At 48.6% G+C, this 19,125-nt stretch overlaps 1 protein-coding gene across 1 annotated transcript in view; it reads left to right on the top strand.

Annotated features, from left to right (window-relative positions):
* Positions 1 to 19,125, top strand: part of SLIT3 (slit guidance ligand 3) — a 1,101,025-nt gene that overhangs the window by 1,061,737 nt on the left and 20,163 nt on the right. The window contains exons 33-35 of the mRNA XM_069654301.1: positions 11,132 to 11,286; positions 11,936 to 12,227; positions 17,426 to 17,634. Of these exons, the coding sequence (XP_069510402.1) occupies positions 11,132 to 11,286; positions 11,936 to 12,227; positions 17,426 to 17,634 (656 nt within the window). The remainder of the gene's footprint in view (positions 1 to 11,131; positions 11,287 to 11,935; positions 12,228 to 17,425; positions 17,635 to 19,125) is intronic.

Genomic DNA, 19,125 nt, shown 5'->3' with positions numbered 1-19,125 from the left:
TGTTACTGGCTTTTAGCATCTGGTCATATAACCTGGAGGTCGTGTGCGTTCCCTCAGATATATCATACCACGTGTCTAGCTCCCTTATGGTGTCCTCCTGGTCCTCCCATTCCGGCCATCTTTTCTTGATTTTGAGGATCATACTATTATGGAGGATGAATTGGCCTTCATGTATGTCAAATTCCTCCGCCATTTCTTGGAAGTCCGCCCACCTCCCTTCTTTCCGCAGGTCCCCAATTTGTGCCACATCTTTTCCTTCCCACTCGGTTCGGTAGATTGCTAATGTGTTCGTGTTGGTGCCCACCAGTCCCGCGAGAGGGATCTGCGCCGACTGGGGGTCCTGTACCCCCTGTAGCTTCCACGCTCTGTTCCACAACCCCACTGCGAGGCCAAGCAGACGTGGCAGGGTCTTAAGTAGGGGTTTGTCCAGCCATAGTATTTCTCTCAAATAATATATTTTTAGTGTTGGCTGCAAGATACTTGTGTCGATCGTCTCATCCTCCCCTAGCCAATTGACTGCGAACTCGAGCTGCCCTGCTAGCTAATACATCTCAAAGTCGGGCAGTCTAATGCCCCCTTCTTCGTAGTCTCTCTGTAGGGTTTTCAGCGCGATTCTGCGTCTACCCCCAGCCCACAAGAAGCGCCCTGCTATTGAGTTTAACTTGCTGAAGAAGGTTTTGGGGATCCTATGTGGGATGTTCGTGAGGTAGTACAGTAGGCGTGGAAGTACCACCATTTTCAAGAGGGCCGCTCTACCCATCATCCCCAGTGGTAGCGTTCCCCAGAATTTCACAGACCTCTGTGTCCGTTCCAGGGCTGCCTGCGTGTTATGTTGGTGGGAGTCTGCGGTGTCGTGATGTATCTCTATTCCTAAGTATCGGAAGGAGCGTGGTGCCCAGGTTAGGTCCAGGTCTGGGAGCTCCGCAAGGGGAACCCGCTGCAGGCCAGCGAGGGGAAAGGTCAGGGATTTCTCTTTATTGATTGCTATGCCGGAGAGTCTGGTGTATGCCCCGATCGCTTCCAGGAGGCAGGGCAGGTTGGCACGCGGGTTTCCCACATAAAGCAGCATGTCGTCTGCATATAACGAGATTTGATGCAGTACTCCATGTATGTCTATGCCTGTGTCTCCATATTCCGCCCCGAGAAAGACCGCCAGCGGTTCCAGGGCCAGAATATACAGCATTGGTGACAGTGGGCACCCCTGCTTGGTTCCCCTGTGTATTCTCCATTCTCCAGAAATAATACGCCCGGTCTTTACCCTTGCTCTGGGGTCCCTGTACAATAACCCAATCCAACTAAGAAACCCTTCACCAATGCCAAAATGAGCAAGGACCCTCAGCAGCCACCTCCAATTCACCGAATCGAATGCCTTAACGGCGTCCAGGGACACTATCGCGCCTTCCCCCTGTTTCTGATTTGTCCTATCTATCACATGATGTAATCTACGGAGGTTCCACAACGTGTTCCTCCCTGGGACGTAACCCGTCTGGTCAGAGTGTATTAAGGCGGGGATTACCTGCTTCAGGCGGTTGGCCAGGACAGTCGTGAGTATCTTGGCATCCTGGTTGATGAGGGAGATCGGCCTGTACAAGGCGCATTTCGTGGGCGGTTTACCTGGTTTGAGGATCGTTACAATTATTGATTCCGACATGTTAGTCGGCAAACGTCCACTTTCATACGGTCTTGGAATGTCTCTAGTAGTTTCGGGGTGATGGTACACTTGTATGTTTTATAAACTCTCGCGGGAGTCCGTCTGGGCCTGGGAATTTGCCAGTGGGGAGCTCAGCGATTACGCTCTCTATCTCCTCCTCCGTGAGTGGGGCATCAAGCATTTGCGCCTGCTCTTCTGCTAGCTTTGGCAGCCTTATCTCTGCCAGCGCCTCTGTGATGTCCTCTGGGTCAATTTCTGGGTTAGGGGCGTACAGTTGCTCGTAAAAGCGGGCAAATGATTGATTGATATGCTGCTGGTCCTTGACCTCTCTCCCCGTTTCGTCTTCTATGACTATTATGGGGTCTCTTTTGGTCTCTTGCTTGGTGAGCCATGCCAGGAGCCTACCCGGCTTATCCCCTTCTGCGTGCAATCGTTATAGATATCTCGCATAGTTCAACTTTCCCAGTTTCTCCCACAGTTCTATACATCTCATCCTCAACTCCATCAGTTCCCTAGGCCCTTCCCCCACCGCCTCTGCTCTGAGCTCCTCTGTTTCTATCTGCCTCTCCAGTTTGTTGAGTTCTTCCAAGGCTGCGCCTTTCAGTCCCCCCATCCTGCCAATAGCCGCCCCCCCGTGTCACCACTTTGAATGCGTCCCAGAGTGTAGCGTTGCTTCCCACACTTCCCTCATTATTTTCAAAGTAGTCTTCGATCACCTCCCGAAGGTGTTCCTCAAACTCACCCTCTCCCAACGCCTCTGCCCGGAGCCGCCATGTTGGTATCGGGGCTCTCTGGTGTGTATGTGCCCATGTTGCTAGCACCGGGGCGTGGTCTGAAAGTGTTCGGGCTTTAATGTCAATCGTTGTGAATTCCTGCAGTGTCTCAATACCCGTGAATATATAGTCTATTCGTGTGAATATTCCATGGGGTGCGCTGTAGTGTGTGTACCCTCTTTTCCCTCCATGTACCTGTCTCCAGACGTCCTCCAGCTCCAGACGGTCGAGGGCCCTGTGCAGTTCCCTAGAAGGGGGTGCTGGTTTCTTGTGCTTATCGTCCGACCTGTCCAGGAGCGGGTCCAGGGTGCAGTTGAAGTCTCCCACCCAAACAAACGTGGCATCTCTGTATTGGGCTAGCTTGGGTGCCAGCTTCCTGAAGAATTCGGTTGCGTCGTAGTTTGGGGCATAGGTGTTAACTAGACACACCTCCTTGTTCTCCAACATGCCGTGTACCAGCACCAGCCTGCCCTCTGAATCAGTCTCTTGTTTTATAAGCTGGAACGGGACCCCCAGAGCGATCCATATTAACACTCCTCGCGCATAGTTTGAATATGTTGCACTATATACTTGTCCTCCCCATTTCTGGTCAACCTTAGTCTGTTTTTCTGGTGTCAGATGTGTTTCCTGAAGCATGGCTATCTTCACCTAAATCTTGTTCAGCCAGGCATAGACTCGCAGCCTCTTAACATATGCGTTTAGCCCTCTCACATTCCAGGTCGCGATTACCAGCTCATCTGGACCCATATGTGATTATTCGGTCCGGCTCCATAGTCCCATAGCCTCTTGCTTGTCCATTGCCTCCTGCGCCTGCACCTGGTGTTTCTGAAATTCTCTTTTCATATTATATCCCACCGATCTTGCTGCGAATGCCTTTCATATGCCATTTAAACAAGTCCATAACTCGAACTAGAACTGTAACTAAAAAACTAACACCCAGGCACCCTCCTCCTGCTGGGGCCTTGCCGCTTCTCTTGTCTTGCTCCTTTGAGTGGGGCAGACTCGCTGCAGCGTGATGCCTTGGAACTGACATCCGAACTAGCTTACGCTTCTTCTCGGGGGTAGGTTGCTCTCGGTTTGACGCGACTGGGCAGGGTTCATTGCTCCTTCACATTCCCATTCATCCTGACTCATGCATTTCTCAGGTGCTTGGCGTCATTGGTTCTTACAGCCCGAGGGGCTCTTCACCGGGGCTGATTTGCCTTGTTGTTGCCATTTCTCCGCTCCAGTTGGGGGATCCCCTGCGCGTCCATCCACGCGTGGGCCTCTTCTGTGGACTCAAAGAAGGATGTCTTGCCCTTATGCAGCACCTGCAGCTTAGCCGGAAACAGGAGCATATATCAAATATCCGCTCTTCTGAGGCGTTCTTTTGTAGGCCCAAACTGCGCTCTTTGTTTTTGGACCGTGGCTGTATAGTCCGGATATATGGTGACCCTGGAGGATCCCCTGATGATCTCTCCTCCCCCCCTGGAGAATGCTAGTATCTTTTCTCTATCCTTAAAGTTCATGATCTTGGCGATCATCGCACTCGGGGTGGCACCGGGCCGGGGTCTCCTAGTTAGGGCTCTGTGCGCCCTTTCCACCACGAAATTTTGGGACAGTGTTCCAGCTCCGACCTCCTGGAGGAGCATGTTCTCGACATATTCTGTGGGGTCGTTTCCTTCCTCCCCCTCCGGGACCCCTATTATGCGAACGTTGTTCCTCCTTGCCCTGCCTTCCGCATCTTCAGCTCTTCGCTCTAGGATCTTGACTCTCTGCATCACTTCCGACATTTGGGTTCGTGCAACGGTAGCGTCTGTGGTGTTTTGTTGCACCTGCTGCTCCGTTGCCGTTACTCTGTCTGTCAGATTCCTTGCTTCCTGGCGAAGGAGAACATCCACCATGACCGTATCTAGTTTCTGTTCTAGGGATGCCTTCAGGGCTCCTATAGCGGCGTCCACTTTGTTTTCCAAGGATGTCTTTAGAGAGGCGATCGCCTCGAGGATGTGGCCATCCTTCCCATGGTCTGGCTGGTGAGGGGTGCTCATCCCCGCCATTGCTGCGCCCGGTGGGTTCTGCTGTTTGTCCCCCAGTGTTTTGGTAAAAGTGTCCATGCTGCTTTGTTTGGATTTCCCCTCTGTTCTCTTGTTAGACATGGCCACTGTGCGTATTATATTGTTTGTACTTGCTTGCGTGTGGCCTGTCGTGGGGAGTATGTTTCCGGCTGCTGGTGGGCCCCTGGTTTTCCTCTGTTACTTCTGTCCTCGAGGCTTGTTGGGCGCTGTGAGCGGATCCTGGAGCTACAATTCGTTTCTGCCTTCCTTGTCCCTGGGGGGTTTATATGTCTTATTGTTACGGCATGTCCGTGTCTCCGAGGGTATGTTGGGCGCCTCTCAGCCTACCCTCCTCCCGTGATCTTCTTTGGGGCCGCACCGCCCGCCGATTTTGTAAAATGTCTCCCGTCGAAGGGACGGAGCAGAGGTACTGGGGGCAGGAGAGGAGCGGGGCGGGCTCCTGTCTCGGCTCACCTTCTACTGTGCGAGCCGGCAGCGCTCCGCTTCGGGCGCCCTTATTCTCGTCCCAGAGGCGGAGCGGGCCCTCGTCCCCGGCTCCCCGTCTGCTGTGTTGGCCAGTGGCGCTTCGCCTCGGTCGTCTCTCCTCTCCTTCAGGGTGACCGGGTCTCTGCTGTGGCTTCTGTGGAGGTCTTCCTGGCCCTAGATTCGCTTTCGCGCCTCCTGTTCTGCGTCCTGTTGGGGCGCAGCTTCGCTTCAAATCTCCACGCTGGAGAAATCCCCCCAGCCGGCCGCCATCTTGTTTCTCGTGAGCCGCTCCTTCTTCGGGCGTTCCCCCTCGATCCCCGGTCCGGTTCTGTTCCAGGATCAGGGCAAATGGTCCACAGGTGTTCCGACGCCTTTCAGTCGAATTTGGGCCGATTTTGGTCAGTTTATACGGATCTTAGACAGGATCGCAGCGGAGCTCCCCAGTAAAGCGTCTTACCGCATGGCCGCTTAGCCACGCCCCCCCCCCGAGGTCACTATACCCTTATGTCAGTAATCGTTCAGCCGCGTTGGAAATCATCCAAGATGGTCAGAGCCAAAGCCTAAGCCATTGATATAAACCACAATCTATACACAATTTTGTCTGATCAGCAAGATTGAGCACCCTTAGCTATTAGGCACTCCAAGGATGGAACACAGGACAATATTTCCATTGATTTCTTTAGATTTCTGCTCGGCGCACATTTCAATGTTGTCCATGTTTTTACATAGTTTAGTCCCATTGTAGCATTTCACAATTCTGCTGCTAGAAGCGATCACGTGCCTGCTGGCATGAGCATGGTTGTGTGCTTTCAGCTTCAGCATTTCACTTGAGAAGCGCCATGTCTGAGCCGAGGTGATAGACCTCCCCAGTATGGCGGCGACCGAGCTAAAAGGACTGTGGAAGCAAATACTTCATTTTACCTAGCAATGGATCCAATATTCAGATAAATGTCCTGCCTTAGATGGGCAAGTGTGACGAAGAATGGTATTCGGGTAATTGCAATCAAGGGATACAGGAGACAGAATTCAGCTGAAGTCAGACCCCATAACTGTTGTTCTGGTCAGTCGCCTGTATCCAATGCAGACTGTAGTCAGAGGTGCACTTTGCAGGGTTGTGAAACACTATGACACAAATCTCGCTTCTAATTTCCTATTCATTACAGGTGATAGGAACTGAAGAAGGCAGTGGAGTAACAGACAAATATAGAATTCCTCTTCATAATACAGTGAGAGGCCCATGGTTCCCCCCGTACACAGTTCTTGCAGCAATCTGGGACCCCTGTAAAGTTTGGACCCTACTACACAGAGAAGCTGCATGCCCCTGGTAGGAGCAGGCAGTTCTTTTTCAATCCTTCCCTAATAGAACAAAGTGTTTCTGTAATGTTTTCTTGATCTTCATCTCGATTGCCTACTACTTATACCATCTTCCACCCACTTTGCTCGCGTTCATGTTTTTCATGAACGCTCATGCACGGCTCAAGTTGAGGGTACATGCGGGTGGACGTGTTCACACAGTTCTTTCAGAGGGCACCTTGATACGCTTATTTCTGGTGTTGCCACATTCAATTGGTATGTTAATGAGTCACCCCACTTTTTATTTTTAGGACTTGCCCCCTGTGCTTATGCATTGCCTCCCTTGCTTCTGTGTCCCCACATACCCTGCTTTGGGGTGACTGAGGGCAGGCTCAGATGCTGCCGCCTTTGAAGCTGGCATGATTCAGCTAGGCGCGAATCTGCAATTGCTGTACCAGTTGATTGTCCGGTGTACCACAGTCACGTACACCCAGAGTGAAATTCGTCAAGGTTTATCCCAGGGATCTGCAACCTTTAGCTCTTCAGATGCTTTGGACTACTACTCCCACTAGCCCTAGCCAGAATAGTCAATGGTGAGGGATCATGGGACTCATAGTCCCAGAGTCACAGGTTGCAGACCCCTGGTTTATCATGTTTCCCTTTGCTCCATTTGTCGCTCTCTAGGGATAATCTTAATCGATGGGTCAAAAATGCAGTTGTTGGTGTTTCACCAAGATCCACATGGACGGTTGATCTACAAAAATAACCGAGGCGTAAATAGAAAAATCTAACACAAGAGTATTCCCATGGCATGAAGGCTCCTTTTGAGTTTTGTACAGGGACCCATAACTGCTTTTGTCAAGTTATTTCTCTTTCATCTAAAAACCAAGTGTGTAATATTGCTGCACTCACAATCTTGGCCACTTGTGTGCAAGTAAGTCTAAATCTGGCAAATGAAACTGCATTTTGCTTTTTCCTCTGCTCAGTGGTTATGTCTGGTCTTTATCAGATAGTGGGCTGCGCTTTTTAAATCAAAAAGTGTTGCTGACTCGGAAAGAGGTCAACTGTTCTACACACACTCCTAAAGTGGCTAAACCTTTTATCACGTCAAAAAGAAAGCACAGCAGTAAAACATGCACCCACTATATCACCCGCTTTCTTAGAATGTCTTTGTCAAAATAAAACAATTGGTTGGTTTTTGAGGTCAGAGACTGTAACAATGGCTGGTGTTTGAGGTCAGAGACTGTAGCAATGCCTGATGTTTGAGCAGAGAGACTGTTACAATGAGCTTGTGTTTGAGGTGAGAGACTGTAACTATTGGCTGGTGTCTGGGGTGAGAGACTGTAGAAATGGGCTGGTGTTTGAGGTGAGAGACCGTGACAATGGGCTGGTGATTGAGGAGAGAGACTGTTTCAAAGGGGTTGTGCTGGAGGTGAGAGAATGTAACACTGGGCTGGTGTCTGGGGGGAGAAACTGTAACAATGGACTGGTGTTTGAAGAGAGAGACTGTTACAATGAGCTTGTGTTTGAAGTGAGAGACTGGAAACACGGGCTGGTGTCTGAGGTGAGAGACCGTGAAAATGGGCTGGTGTTTGAGGTCAGAGACTGTAAAAATGGGCTGGTGTTAGAATTCCGAGACTGTTACAATGGGCTTGTATTTGAGGTGAAGGGCTGTAACAATGGGCTGGTGTGCGATATGACAGACTGTATCAATGGACTGGTGTGTGAGATGAGAGACTGTAACAATGGGCAGGTGTGTGAGGTGAGAGACTAACAAGGGGCTGTTTGACCATCATTTGCACATTTCATCTGTAGGCTTGCATGGTTGAAGGGGACCAGGAAGCGGGATGAACATACGGATAGGAAATGCAGATGTGGTATGGGCACAAAGAGGACATTTCAAGAAGGGCAGTGTGTATGCCCAGACAACAATGGTGACCGTCCTGATATACTAGAGGATTAAAACTAAGACAGCTGAAATTCATGTTTAAACATTTTTTTAAGATGTGTGTGTGTTGTGTGCTGAAATCTGAAAGCTTTGATGGTAATGGCCGCCAGTCCATGCTTTTGTGGTCAGAGAGAAGTGAGGACCTTACTGAGCGTTCAGGGCCACATCCATCAAAGTCTACAAGCTAAGATGGCAGATGGAGCAAACAGTAATGGGCGCAAGTCCTTTTTCTATTAACACTGCCGAGTGATGTTCATGCCATCCAATGCAGAACAAAGAGGCAGAGGTGAAAGTACTGGGCCTTGGGGTCGAAGAGAGGAGGGGAAATGGGAATCGGGGTCGAGGCAGGAAACATGTCGGCAGGGGGAGTGCCTTAGGAGGATGAATTATACCAGCAGTTCAAGCCCATGTTCCTTGCTTCCTGATTGGCTGGCATGTGTCCCACTGTGCTAATGCAGGCATCGTGAACGGTACATTCTTTTAGGTGTGCTGCAAACCATGGAAGCAAGGTTGTGTGTGCATGTATAGAAGTTGTCTTTCACAGTTTTAGGAAGCCAGAGACCACGAAACCTCCTTGAATTTGTAATTTTGTGGAACCAGACATTGTTCATCATATTGTATTCAAGAGGGTGATTTCTTTATTTGTTGAAACAGTTTTTATTGCCAAGTTTTCTTTTTGTGTAGTGGAAATCTTCCATAAACATAACAATTCAACAAGGATAATGCAGCAGAAGATCCTGTGCATTGCACTTCAATGTATTAAACCAATCAATATATATTAACTAAAATGGAAGATTGGACTGATAATGTTGCTCGTATGGGGACTAATTACAAGAGTGTAAAGCTGTTACAACACACCATGCAGTCCTGGATCCATTCAAAAATGTTGCCGTAAAAAAGTCATCAGGTTCTGGCGACATTTTCCTGGCTGCCAAAATTCTTTCCCCAAATATTCTATGAGGGGGATAATTATATATTATTACCCCCAGTCAGTGGTCGAAGTGAGCGGGAGCGGTTGGGAGCGGTGCTCCTCTACTTCTTTTAAATAGGTTTTACCGTTCCTATACTTTTATTTTAAAAAGAAACCGTTCCGGAACGGTTTCGTTTTAAAATAAAGGTGTAGGAACACGTTGAAACTTGCACTTTCAGTGCACTGCTGTGGATGTTCCCTTAAACATCAGGCGAATGTGTTTTGGGGTTTGTATTGTGCATGGGAGGGGGTGCATCAATGGGGTTTGTGGGGAGGGGTGCAGGCCAGTAGGGAACATAGTTCCACTACTTCTTTTCATTCACTTCGACCACTGCCTCCAGTCCTAGGATATTTGGGCAAAGTGCTTGATAGCCTGTAGGGTGCATCATTAATGCATTTTTTTAAGTCGCCAAGAAGACGACTTTTTTCATGGAGACGTTATTACCTGATACCACAGTCCTACCCTCAGCCTATCAGAATAAACTAAAGGAACACTCTGACAAAAGGACTCTGTCCCTCACACTTATACATACAGCAAACATATGAAGGCAATATATGGCATATGAGAAACATCAAGTTTAACGAAGATATGATTTGATGTCATATCGGCAGGTGTGTGCCTCTGGGGCACGGTTAATATGTTTCAAATGTGTTCATAATTTACAGCCTTTTAAATTGGAGTTTACATATGTTTCAGCCTGTCGCGTTGCTCCAGGGAGGCCTGCTACTGGATTAGGCAGATGCCAAAGCATTCTATTGTGTACTTGAAGGTCTAGGGAACTAAGGGCACAACATATGCCACTATCCCACGTGTAAATAAACACTGCGGGCGGAGAGTGTCCATGGCTCTATGTGCTGCTGTAATACATGAAAGCCAAACCTTGCTGTAACACTTTGGGTAATGCTCACTAGCCATAGAATTCTCTTACTCCAGGGGCCTGGAACCTGACGCTCCCCACAAGTGTAGAACTACGACTCCCATGATCCTTCACCACTGACTATGATATGATATGATATGGTATTTGTAACGCGCCTATACACAGGTGTTTCAAGGCGCGACTATGCTGGTAAAGGCCAATGGGAGCTGTTGTCAAAACCTTTCAGAGAGCTCAAGATTGCAGACCCTGGTTATATGCAATGATGTTCTCCCACCTAACCCCCTCCACCCGCGCCACCCTCTTGAATAAGATTGTGTCCATGCTCCTGGAACTAAGGTTCAAACCCCCCATCACCCCCTAATCTCCGAACGTAATGATGGACAAAACTATTTTACCTTGTTGCCGTTCACAGCATCAGGTCATGTTCCCCAGTTACTGATAAGACGTAAAATTGGATGGGGTTGAGCACATTTCGAAATATGCTAAAACTATTCTATTTTTAGCCACTAGATGGCAGTACTATGCAAATAATGAGCCCCAGGAAGGCATCTATATCGACCTAAATGACATGAATGAAATATATGATTTTCCTCAAAAAAAGGATATGCCTGCAAAACCTCACGTTGGTTATTTTGCTTAAAATGAAACACGTTTTTGTTTTCTATGTCGCAGTCCTACGTATCACAATGCATTGTTCAACTAAAACCAGCGGTAGCGCCAGTACCTTGTAAAAGCACACCTTCTAACATGGACATTTATAAAGCTGTCTGTGGACCCTCCCGCAGCATCGCCTTGCCGATGGCAGCAAAGTGCACCGTCATTGGGCAGTCAGCAAAGTAAACATGAATGCCATTACTCTAAAAGGGAATGTGTCGCTATTGTTCTAAAAGGGAATGTGTCGCTATTGTTCTAAAAGGGAATGTGTCGCTATTGTTTCGAATAACCTCTAAGCGCTTTCATTTCAGAGATGTCTTTTTGGCTTGAGTTCCTTCCACATGTGCAATGTGCAGCCATTCTATGCGTTCCTTGGGGTTTGGGGGGATGTTAAAACATGGCGGCCTTCTCATAATGCTCCCCTCCGTTTCTGTGCTTGCTCTAGTGTTGAAACCATCAACGACGGGCAGTTCCACACCGTGGAACTGGTGATGCTGAACCAAACCCTCTTCCTGGTAGTGGACAAAGGAACGCCCAAGAGCCTCGGGAAGCTACAGAAGCAGCCCTCCTTCGGCCTCAGCAGCCCTCTCTACATTGGAGGTAGGGTCTATAAAGTGTCCGTCCTGTCACAGAAATGATATGTATGGATTTCCTTGAATGAGGGGCCCCCCGGGCGGTTGGGGAGTCGAGAGATTTTCAGAGAGGCTGGTGCCTCCTAAATGCTTGCAGGGCTGGGGCAGAGTCAAGTTATTCAGCATCTTTGGACCTCCTTCTCCACTTCCTGAGCTCTCCCATTCAATAGCATTGATAGAGCGGCAATGCACTGCTACACAAGTGCACTCATAAATACTCCACTAGGGGAGTAAAGCATACAAAGTCGCGACATATCCTTCTGTGCACCACAAGCTGCCTCATCATTATATAAAAGGCTGGCCTCCTTCCCCCAGCCATTACGAAACTCCAACGAGGTCTTCAGGGGAAGCCGCAATGACTAGCCACGACAAATCTGAAAGCAAAGACAGGGGAGCAGATTTGCCTTTTGTTTGACTTTCAGAAACCCTGATCATTTCGGCCGTCGCAATTATGAGGGCGACATTTTGGGCCATTACCGTTTTATATAGTATTGAAGGCCAGTCCCAATCTTAAATAAATACATATTGGGGGAATCTTAGTCCAAGGAGGAGCTAAGATCAATCATGTATTCCATGGCCTAATATTGCAAAATGAGCCTCAACACGTTGCTTTGCAGGAGTCCCGACGGCCACGTCCACGAGCGCCTCGACCCTGCGCCAGGGCAGTGAGAGGCTGCCCATTGGTTTCCACGGCTGCATCCATGATGTGCGCATCAACGACGAGCTTCAGGACTTCAAGAATCTGCCCCCGCTCGCTATCGGAGTCTTTCCTGGGTGCAGATCATGCAACATATGCAAGCACGGCATCTGCCGCTCCATTGAAAAGACCAGCGTCGTCTGCGAGTGTCATCCTGGATGGACCGGACCCTTGTGTGACGAAGAAATAGGAGATGCGTGTCTTCATAACAAGTACGTCGTTTGTTTCTACTAGCACTGGTGCTTTCCTATTAATGCGATAATATGGTGCATACGGCCTATGCTCGTTTACAGCGCCACTGTCTGTGCATCATTTAATGTGTACCACAGGGACCTGGGGCACTTTAGAGTACAGAGGGTTCTATCTGATCACCCCTTGGTCACAGTCATATTTAGTGATATTTCGAGGTGCAGGCCTACCTCCAGGAGACTTCTGATCTAGATCTGGTGCTTGCATGTCTGAATCTGGAGATGAACTAATACAAATGACAGGACTTTATGTGATATTGGCATGTTCAGTTTCTCATTCCTAGCACAAGGTTATTAGAAGTTGTAAGCAAATCAGTAATCATCAGAACATTCTAGAATGACGTTGTTAATTAGAAGGTGTGGTCACAGTGCAGAGGTGCACGTCATGTATTCCTTATACCCTTGTGCCAGCACCACATAAATAGTCCAATCTCCTCGAGGCTCTTCATTTCAGTGACATGCTTTTTTTGTTGTTGTAGATTTGAGATGTTATCCTCTTGGCAAAATGCCCATAATTGAATTAAATCTGCTCAACTTGTGTGTATTTCAGCCTGTACAGAGCATGCATAGAATGCCAGAAGACTTGGCTTCATACCAGAATAAGCAATGCCCCTTACTGCCCTCCTTTTATCATACCACCGGCATTTTAGTCCATATTGCCTTTAAACATGTTAGCTGCCTAACATTGTGGCTTCCGTCGCGCACTTACAATGTCTCTAGAGGCATTACATGTCATCGGCACCTTGGGGCTTCTGCTTAGCCAATCAGGCTGCTCAGAACACAGGCTGTATTCACTGGTACAAGCCCACCGATCCCAACATCCTGTCTGCTGCGTGACCACTGTCCCACTTGGCCCCGGGTCCCCTTCCAGAACCCTGTTAGCACCTGCACTTTCCAGATGTGGGCGCAAAAGGCTCGTCTTTTTTTCTTTATACTAAAACCTTTGCTTTAAGTTGACCAGGCCTAGCTGGGGCCGAACCCCGGCAGGCATGCGGAAATTCTCTCTAAAACGGGACCCTGCCTGGGCCCTCTTAAATCCCCTGCTAATCCCAGCCCACCATGCTTATACATGGTAAGGCTTTTTTTCTAAAGCCTGAAGCTCTGACGTGTAAGTGAGACCTTGAGGATTTAGAAAAAAGCAAAAAGCCTCACCTTTTGATTGTTGTGCTGACTCTGCTGTCATCCACCTCTTTCATCAGAGATGCAGGGCCGATGATCTATACATCTCTAATGAAAGGGGTGACTGACAGTGGGTCAGTGACTCAGTGAAAAGGCAAGGTTTTTTTTTTGTAAAGCCTGAAGTGTATGTGCAAGAGTTTCAGCCTTTACAAAAAAAAAAATAATAATCCTCTGCTTTTGATTGTGTCGCCGAACACCTGCCAGATACCCCTTTCATAAAAAGTGCAGGAATCATCACCCTGCACTCCAGGTGACAGCGTGATGATCCCCTAAATCTCCAGTGTAAGGGGTGCCTGGCAGGGGGTGAGCACCGCAATTTAAAGCCAAGGCAACATTTATCTGACTTGAATGCTGGCAGTTAGGCCAGGGGTCCGGCCCTTTTACAAAATCGAGCCGGTGCTCTTACAGGGGCATGGCTAATAGTCAGTATTTGCTCTTATTGAGGTGCCCACCCCCTGCCAAGCCACTCACTCTACGAGCACCAGCTCGAGTCTACAGGCCACTTAAGACATTTATTAAAACGCAAAACTTATCTCATAATGTCCACTGCCGCCATCCTCTACTGATGAAGTCCGTCTTCCATGTTGATGATATCATGGTCATCAACACTGTAAACGGACTTCAGCAGTTTGTGTCTGAGTGAACGATCAGGTAAGCTCCAGTTGGTTTTTGCTCTTCTTTAAATCAAAAACTGCTGTCAGCAACTGAGCATGAACATTTCAGGTGCTAGTGGCAATGCTCATGGCAGGCCGACCGACCCCTTTGGTAACAGCATTTTATTTATTTTATTTATTTAATGCATATTTATAATACACCTATACAGCAAATGGTGTTTCAGTGCGCAGCTAGACAAAGAGGTGTGGGGGGGGGCTGCAGGGATTAAGAAGACAAAAAACGGTCCTACTAGGCCTTGTGTCAGTTGGGTCGTGCAAGTGCAGTCACATGGGGAGAGGAGAAGGGATAAAGTCTGGTCAGAGTGGAATGTACTAATGCTAAGGAGGGAAAGGAAGTTCATGTCGGGGTGACGAGCGCAGCAGGGGAGTGGGTGAGTGGGGGGCGGGCCCATAGGTTAGGCAAATGCTAAGGGGAGGCCAGGTGGACAGGTGCCAGGGGAATGCATAGAGTGCAGGGGAAGACGGTCCACGAGATAAGTGCAAGGAATGCGGCTGGATGGGCTGAAGGGGTGCAGGCGCAGCCAGGCTACTACAGGGGGAGAGAACCCAGTAGGGCAAGTTCAGGTTAGGGGGTGTGGGGTCAGGGGAGAGCAAGTGCAGGGGTAAAACTGTTCGAGGAGGGCCTGGTGCCCTGCATGAATCAGAAGGAACCAGGATGCCAGTCAAAATGAGGCAGAAGAGGACATAAGCAGGGGAGGGGGAGAGGGAAGGAAGAAGAGAAAAGGAGGGTCTTGAGAAGCTTCCAGAACTTAAGGAGATCAGACTCAAGTCTGAAAGGGGCAGGGAGGCCATTCCAGAGGGAGCCACCTGCGGTAGGGAGAGATCTACCACCCTCTCTCTGCTTGGAGAAAGGTCTGATCTGCAAAGAGTTGGAGCTAGAAGACCGAAGGGCTCTAGCAGGAAGGTATTTAGCGAGAGAGAGTTGGATGTAGCCGGGTTCCAGGCCCCATAAAGCCTTGTGGATGATGCAGAGAGTCTTGAACTTGATCTTTGCAGCAGCCGACAGCCAGTGGAGAGATTTTAGCGCTGATGAGATACGGTCACTGGGCTTGAGGCCAAGGATAAGTCTTGGGGGGATTTAGGCAGATTGAGGAAGAGGCTGTTGCTGTTGTACAACCTAGAGAGGGCCGGAGCTCTGGAAACATTGAGTTTCTGGGGGAAGGTGAGGAAAGGGAGAATCCCTCTGAAGAGGCGTAGCTGGAAGTGGGCCTTCTTGGCAAGGTCTGTGATGTGTGGAGAGAAGGAGAGAGAGGGGTAAAGGATGACACCAAGGTTGTTTGTCTCACGGGAGGTTGGGGGGACATGGAGAGCAACCAGAGAGTAGGAGGGAGGGAGGGTGATGGGGTCCTAATAAGAAGGATCTCAGTCTTACTGGTATTAAGGCAGAGATCGTCAGCAGCTCACTATGCCTGTATAGATGTTAGACAGTCGGGAATTAAAGAGGAAAAGAGGAGGCAGTGGAGAGAAGCTGGAAGGAGAGCTGTGTGTGGGCCGCATACTACTGGAAGTGCGGAAAGAAGGCGGAGATCAAATGGGCAAGAGGGGCAAGCTAAATGTTGAAGAGCCATGGTGAGAGGATAGAGGCATGAAGGACGCTGCAGATGGAGAGTGTGAAGGAGGAGAGAAAAGGGCTCAGTTGAACCTGGGAGGTCAACCAGTCCATTGTCAGGTCTGTGATGCCAAGGGTATCACAGATCCAGTTTATAAGGGTGGCATGATTGACTTTATCAAAGGCAGAGGAAAGGTAAAGAGGATGAAAAAAGAGGGAGTCTTCACAGGTGTTCAGGAGTGCAGTGTCCGTGCCGCTGGCTGCTGTGAAGCCAGACTGGTGGTTGTGGAGAAAACCAACAGATTCAGTGTGGATCTGCTGGGAGATGAGCAGCTTCTCCAAGAGTTTGCCCAGGAAGGGGGTAAAGGTGATAGGGTGGTAGTTAGCTGGGCAGGAGGGGCCAGCAGAAGGCTTTTACTATGAATTCAGATTGCTGTTTTTTTGTGTGCCATCTTCGAGACGAAGATATTTCGAGATAGTTGGGCAAAGACTGGGCCAGGTGCATTTTATTATTTTGTATTATTGTTTATAGCGCAGACCTTGTTCGGGAGCAGCTGAGCGCTGTATAGAGTGTGGGTAGCAGGCATTTGGGCTGGCATCTGTTAACAGTAGCACAGTACTGTGAGGTCTGTGAGTAGGTTTGTGCATCCATTGGAATTAATACTTGGTCAGGTGTTGTTGAAAGAGCAAAAACACTCTTTTGCGTGTTGTTGGCACCTGCACACCAGATAATATTCAGACTGAGCTGACCTGTAAAGCATGCCAATGACCTTATGGCACACGAAAATCCTCTACTGCTCATGCCGTAGCAATCTCTCAGCCATCAATTATGATTGGCACACGATTCCTGCTGTGTCCACATATCTCCAAGGATTGGAACTGGACAAGGGTTGAGGATTTGAAAGTATGTTTGGGCAAAATAAAAGAAGGCAGTTCTACTGATTTTTAGACTGATGACAGCATCCATGGATAATCCTGTAAAAATGAATGGGATGTGGAGCACGCTTTACTGCACAACTCCCTTCTGTGCTGCTTCCTTAGTTTCTGCCATTAGGTGGCGCTAAGGCACCACCTATAAGCTAAAACTATTGTACTGGAATATAGCTTGGAGGGATATTGGATGTGAGGAGGGACATACCTCCTCTGTTGGGTGATTGGATATTTGCCCAGCTATTGTCAGACCGTGGTCATGCTAATCCCCTTGGCAATTCCCACCCAAAACCTATGCCTCCCTGCGATCTCATTGAGCTAGCTTTATCAAGCAGTAAACACAAACTTCAAATTCTGTGCTGGAAGTGCCTGCCTGTGTTATTTTAAAGCTGTCTTCTGAGAGTTAATGGTTTAATAATGACACTAATAAGTGTCCTAGAGCTAAGAATCCATGCATGCCCTGCACACCACTATACTGAATAACAGTGAATGAGTAGATACTTATTGACAAGCACATGTTTTAGAAAATAGAGTATATTTAATGCAGAACGAAATAGTTAGAATAAACAGAATGTGATCTCTATGCGTTTCGGCATCACCCTTCGTCGAGAACAATAATCAACAAGCACAACCTCAGATTCTCAATCTGATCTTCCAAAAAACAAAATTCAGAGATGTTATCCGTCCATTAGAAAAATTAAATAACTAGCAGACTCAAATGCCCAATAAATCTTTATTTCCCATAGTGTAAAGCTATCATTCATTGCTTAGCTGTGTTTGAGTGAAAATTTAAAAATTGCCCCACCATAAGTAATTGTTTTCCATTTCAGGTGTGTTCATGGGAAGTGCGTGCCTGCCAAAGTGTCCTACGTGTGTAAATGTGCAGACGGCTACACAGGGACTCATTGTGAACACAAGAATGAGTCGTTCAGTGCCTGCCGGAATATGAAATGCGTCCATGGGCAGTGTAAAGTTTCAGAGCGGGGCGAGCCGTACTGCGAATGTGATCCCGGCTTCAGCGGAGAACACTGCGACCAAGGTGAGTGCACCCAGCAGGGCCCAGCGGCAGAATTATGCTGGTCTTTTGCCTACATGCATCTTGATTAATATTTACATGTTGTAGTGACTCACAAATGTGCACAAGTGTGCTGATGATTAAGGGTTAGTATCTGTGTTCTAATGGTAAGCAATAGGAGTTGTGAGGGTTCCTATGACTGGGCTGGGCGATTGAGTGTGGGCGGTTAGCTGCCATGTGAGAGGCCCACATACTTGCTCTGCGTCGTGAATGAGTTTTGGATCAGGTCTGTGAGAAGGGTCAATGTGTGATGGGACGGGGAAGCAGAAGGGCTAATAGGGTAGGGTGGCCAACTTTACCGTATTTTGCGGGATTGTCCCGTAATTGGTAACTCTGTCCGCAGTTCGCAGAGTGGCTGTGCGGGACGCAGGTTGTCCCGACTTGCTTTGTTCTCTCGAGGGTGACTCTCGGGAGACAGCAAGTCCGGACAAACTGCGTCCAGCACAGCCACTCTGCAAACTGAAGTGGCCGTCTACACACTACCGCGCTGCCACCTGCTGCTTTCTTTCTTTGGGAGGCTCCGTGGCCTCGGCTCCTTTTAAGCCTGCAGGTCGAGCTGCACTGCTAACGCTCTGACACCTGTCTTCATTCTAATACCAATGCATTGTTCCTGGGGCTGTGATGGTCATGTTTGCAGTTAAAAAACGTGACCATCACCTCCAAGTGCAAACCATTTGCATTGCGATTAAGCCGTGTGTTAAGAGCCATTAACAAATTTAAATTACAAATGGGGCGGGCCAAACGTGAGTGACACTGTGACGTCATCACCGGCCTGTGGGCAAGTGTCCCGCAAAAGGATATCAAAATGTTGGCCACCTTATGGTAGGAACAGGCTACTGAGGCAAAATTCCACTTCCCTCAGTAAACAGACGTGGAGGCTAAGTGGACATCCGGAGACTGTGACAAAGAAAGAGTATGGTGGGGCAGCGCTGGGTATCAAATATTAGAATGCCACTGGGGTCTTCACGTTCCAATCCGAGGTCTACTTCAATGTTCTTGACTATCAGAACTGACAAGCACAGATTAGTGTGTTATTAGAAAACACCAATAAAACGTTCTGTGCAATACTTCACATAGAAAGCAAAATTCAGGATACATTAAATACCAGAAGAGAAGCAGTCAATGCATATCAGAGGGTGAAGTTGCGAAGCCCTGCCAGAGGCTTAGACAGGGTAGGGCCTTAACGGGCAAGAACCACCCAAAATCTGTAAATGCCCGCTCAGCAGTGCTGTGTGGGCATTTACAGATGTCACTGTTGCTGCGGTGGGCACAACTACATTAGCTTCAGGACCCACTTGTTAGACAGATCTGGCTACGCATCTGGCCTGGCCTGAGCTTGGCATAGCGGAGTCAGGATTTGTCAATCACAGCCCGGACATTGGGCCCCATAACTGACATTAAAGCAGCTCCTGAGCATGGGTGGACTGGCCTATAGGCAACTCTGGAGATTTCCCG

This window comes from Ambystoma mexicanum, chromosome 3q, assembly GCF_040938575.1.
Source record: "Ambystoma mexicanum isolate Mex_15411 chromosome 3q, UKY_AmexF1_1, whole genome shotgun sequence".
NCBI lineage: Eukaryota > Metazoa > Chordata > Amphibia > Caudata > Ambystomatidae > Ambystoma > Ambystoma mexicanum.
Note: the sequence above shows the minus strand (reverse complement) of the source record. Positions and strands in the feature narration are given on the sequence as shown.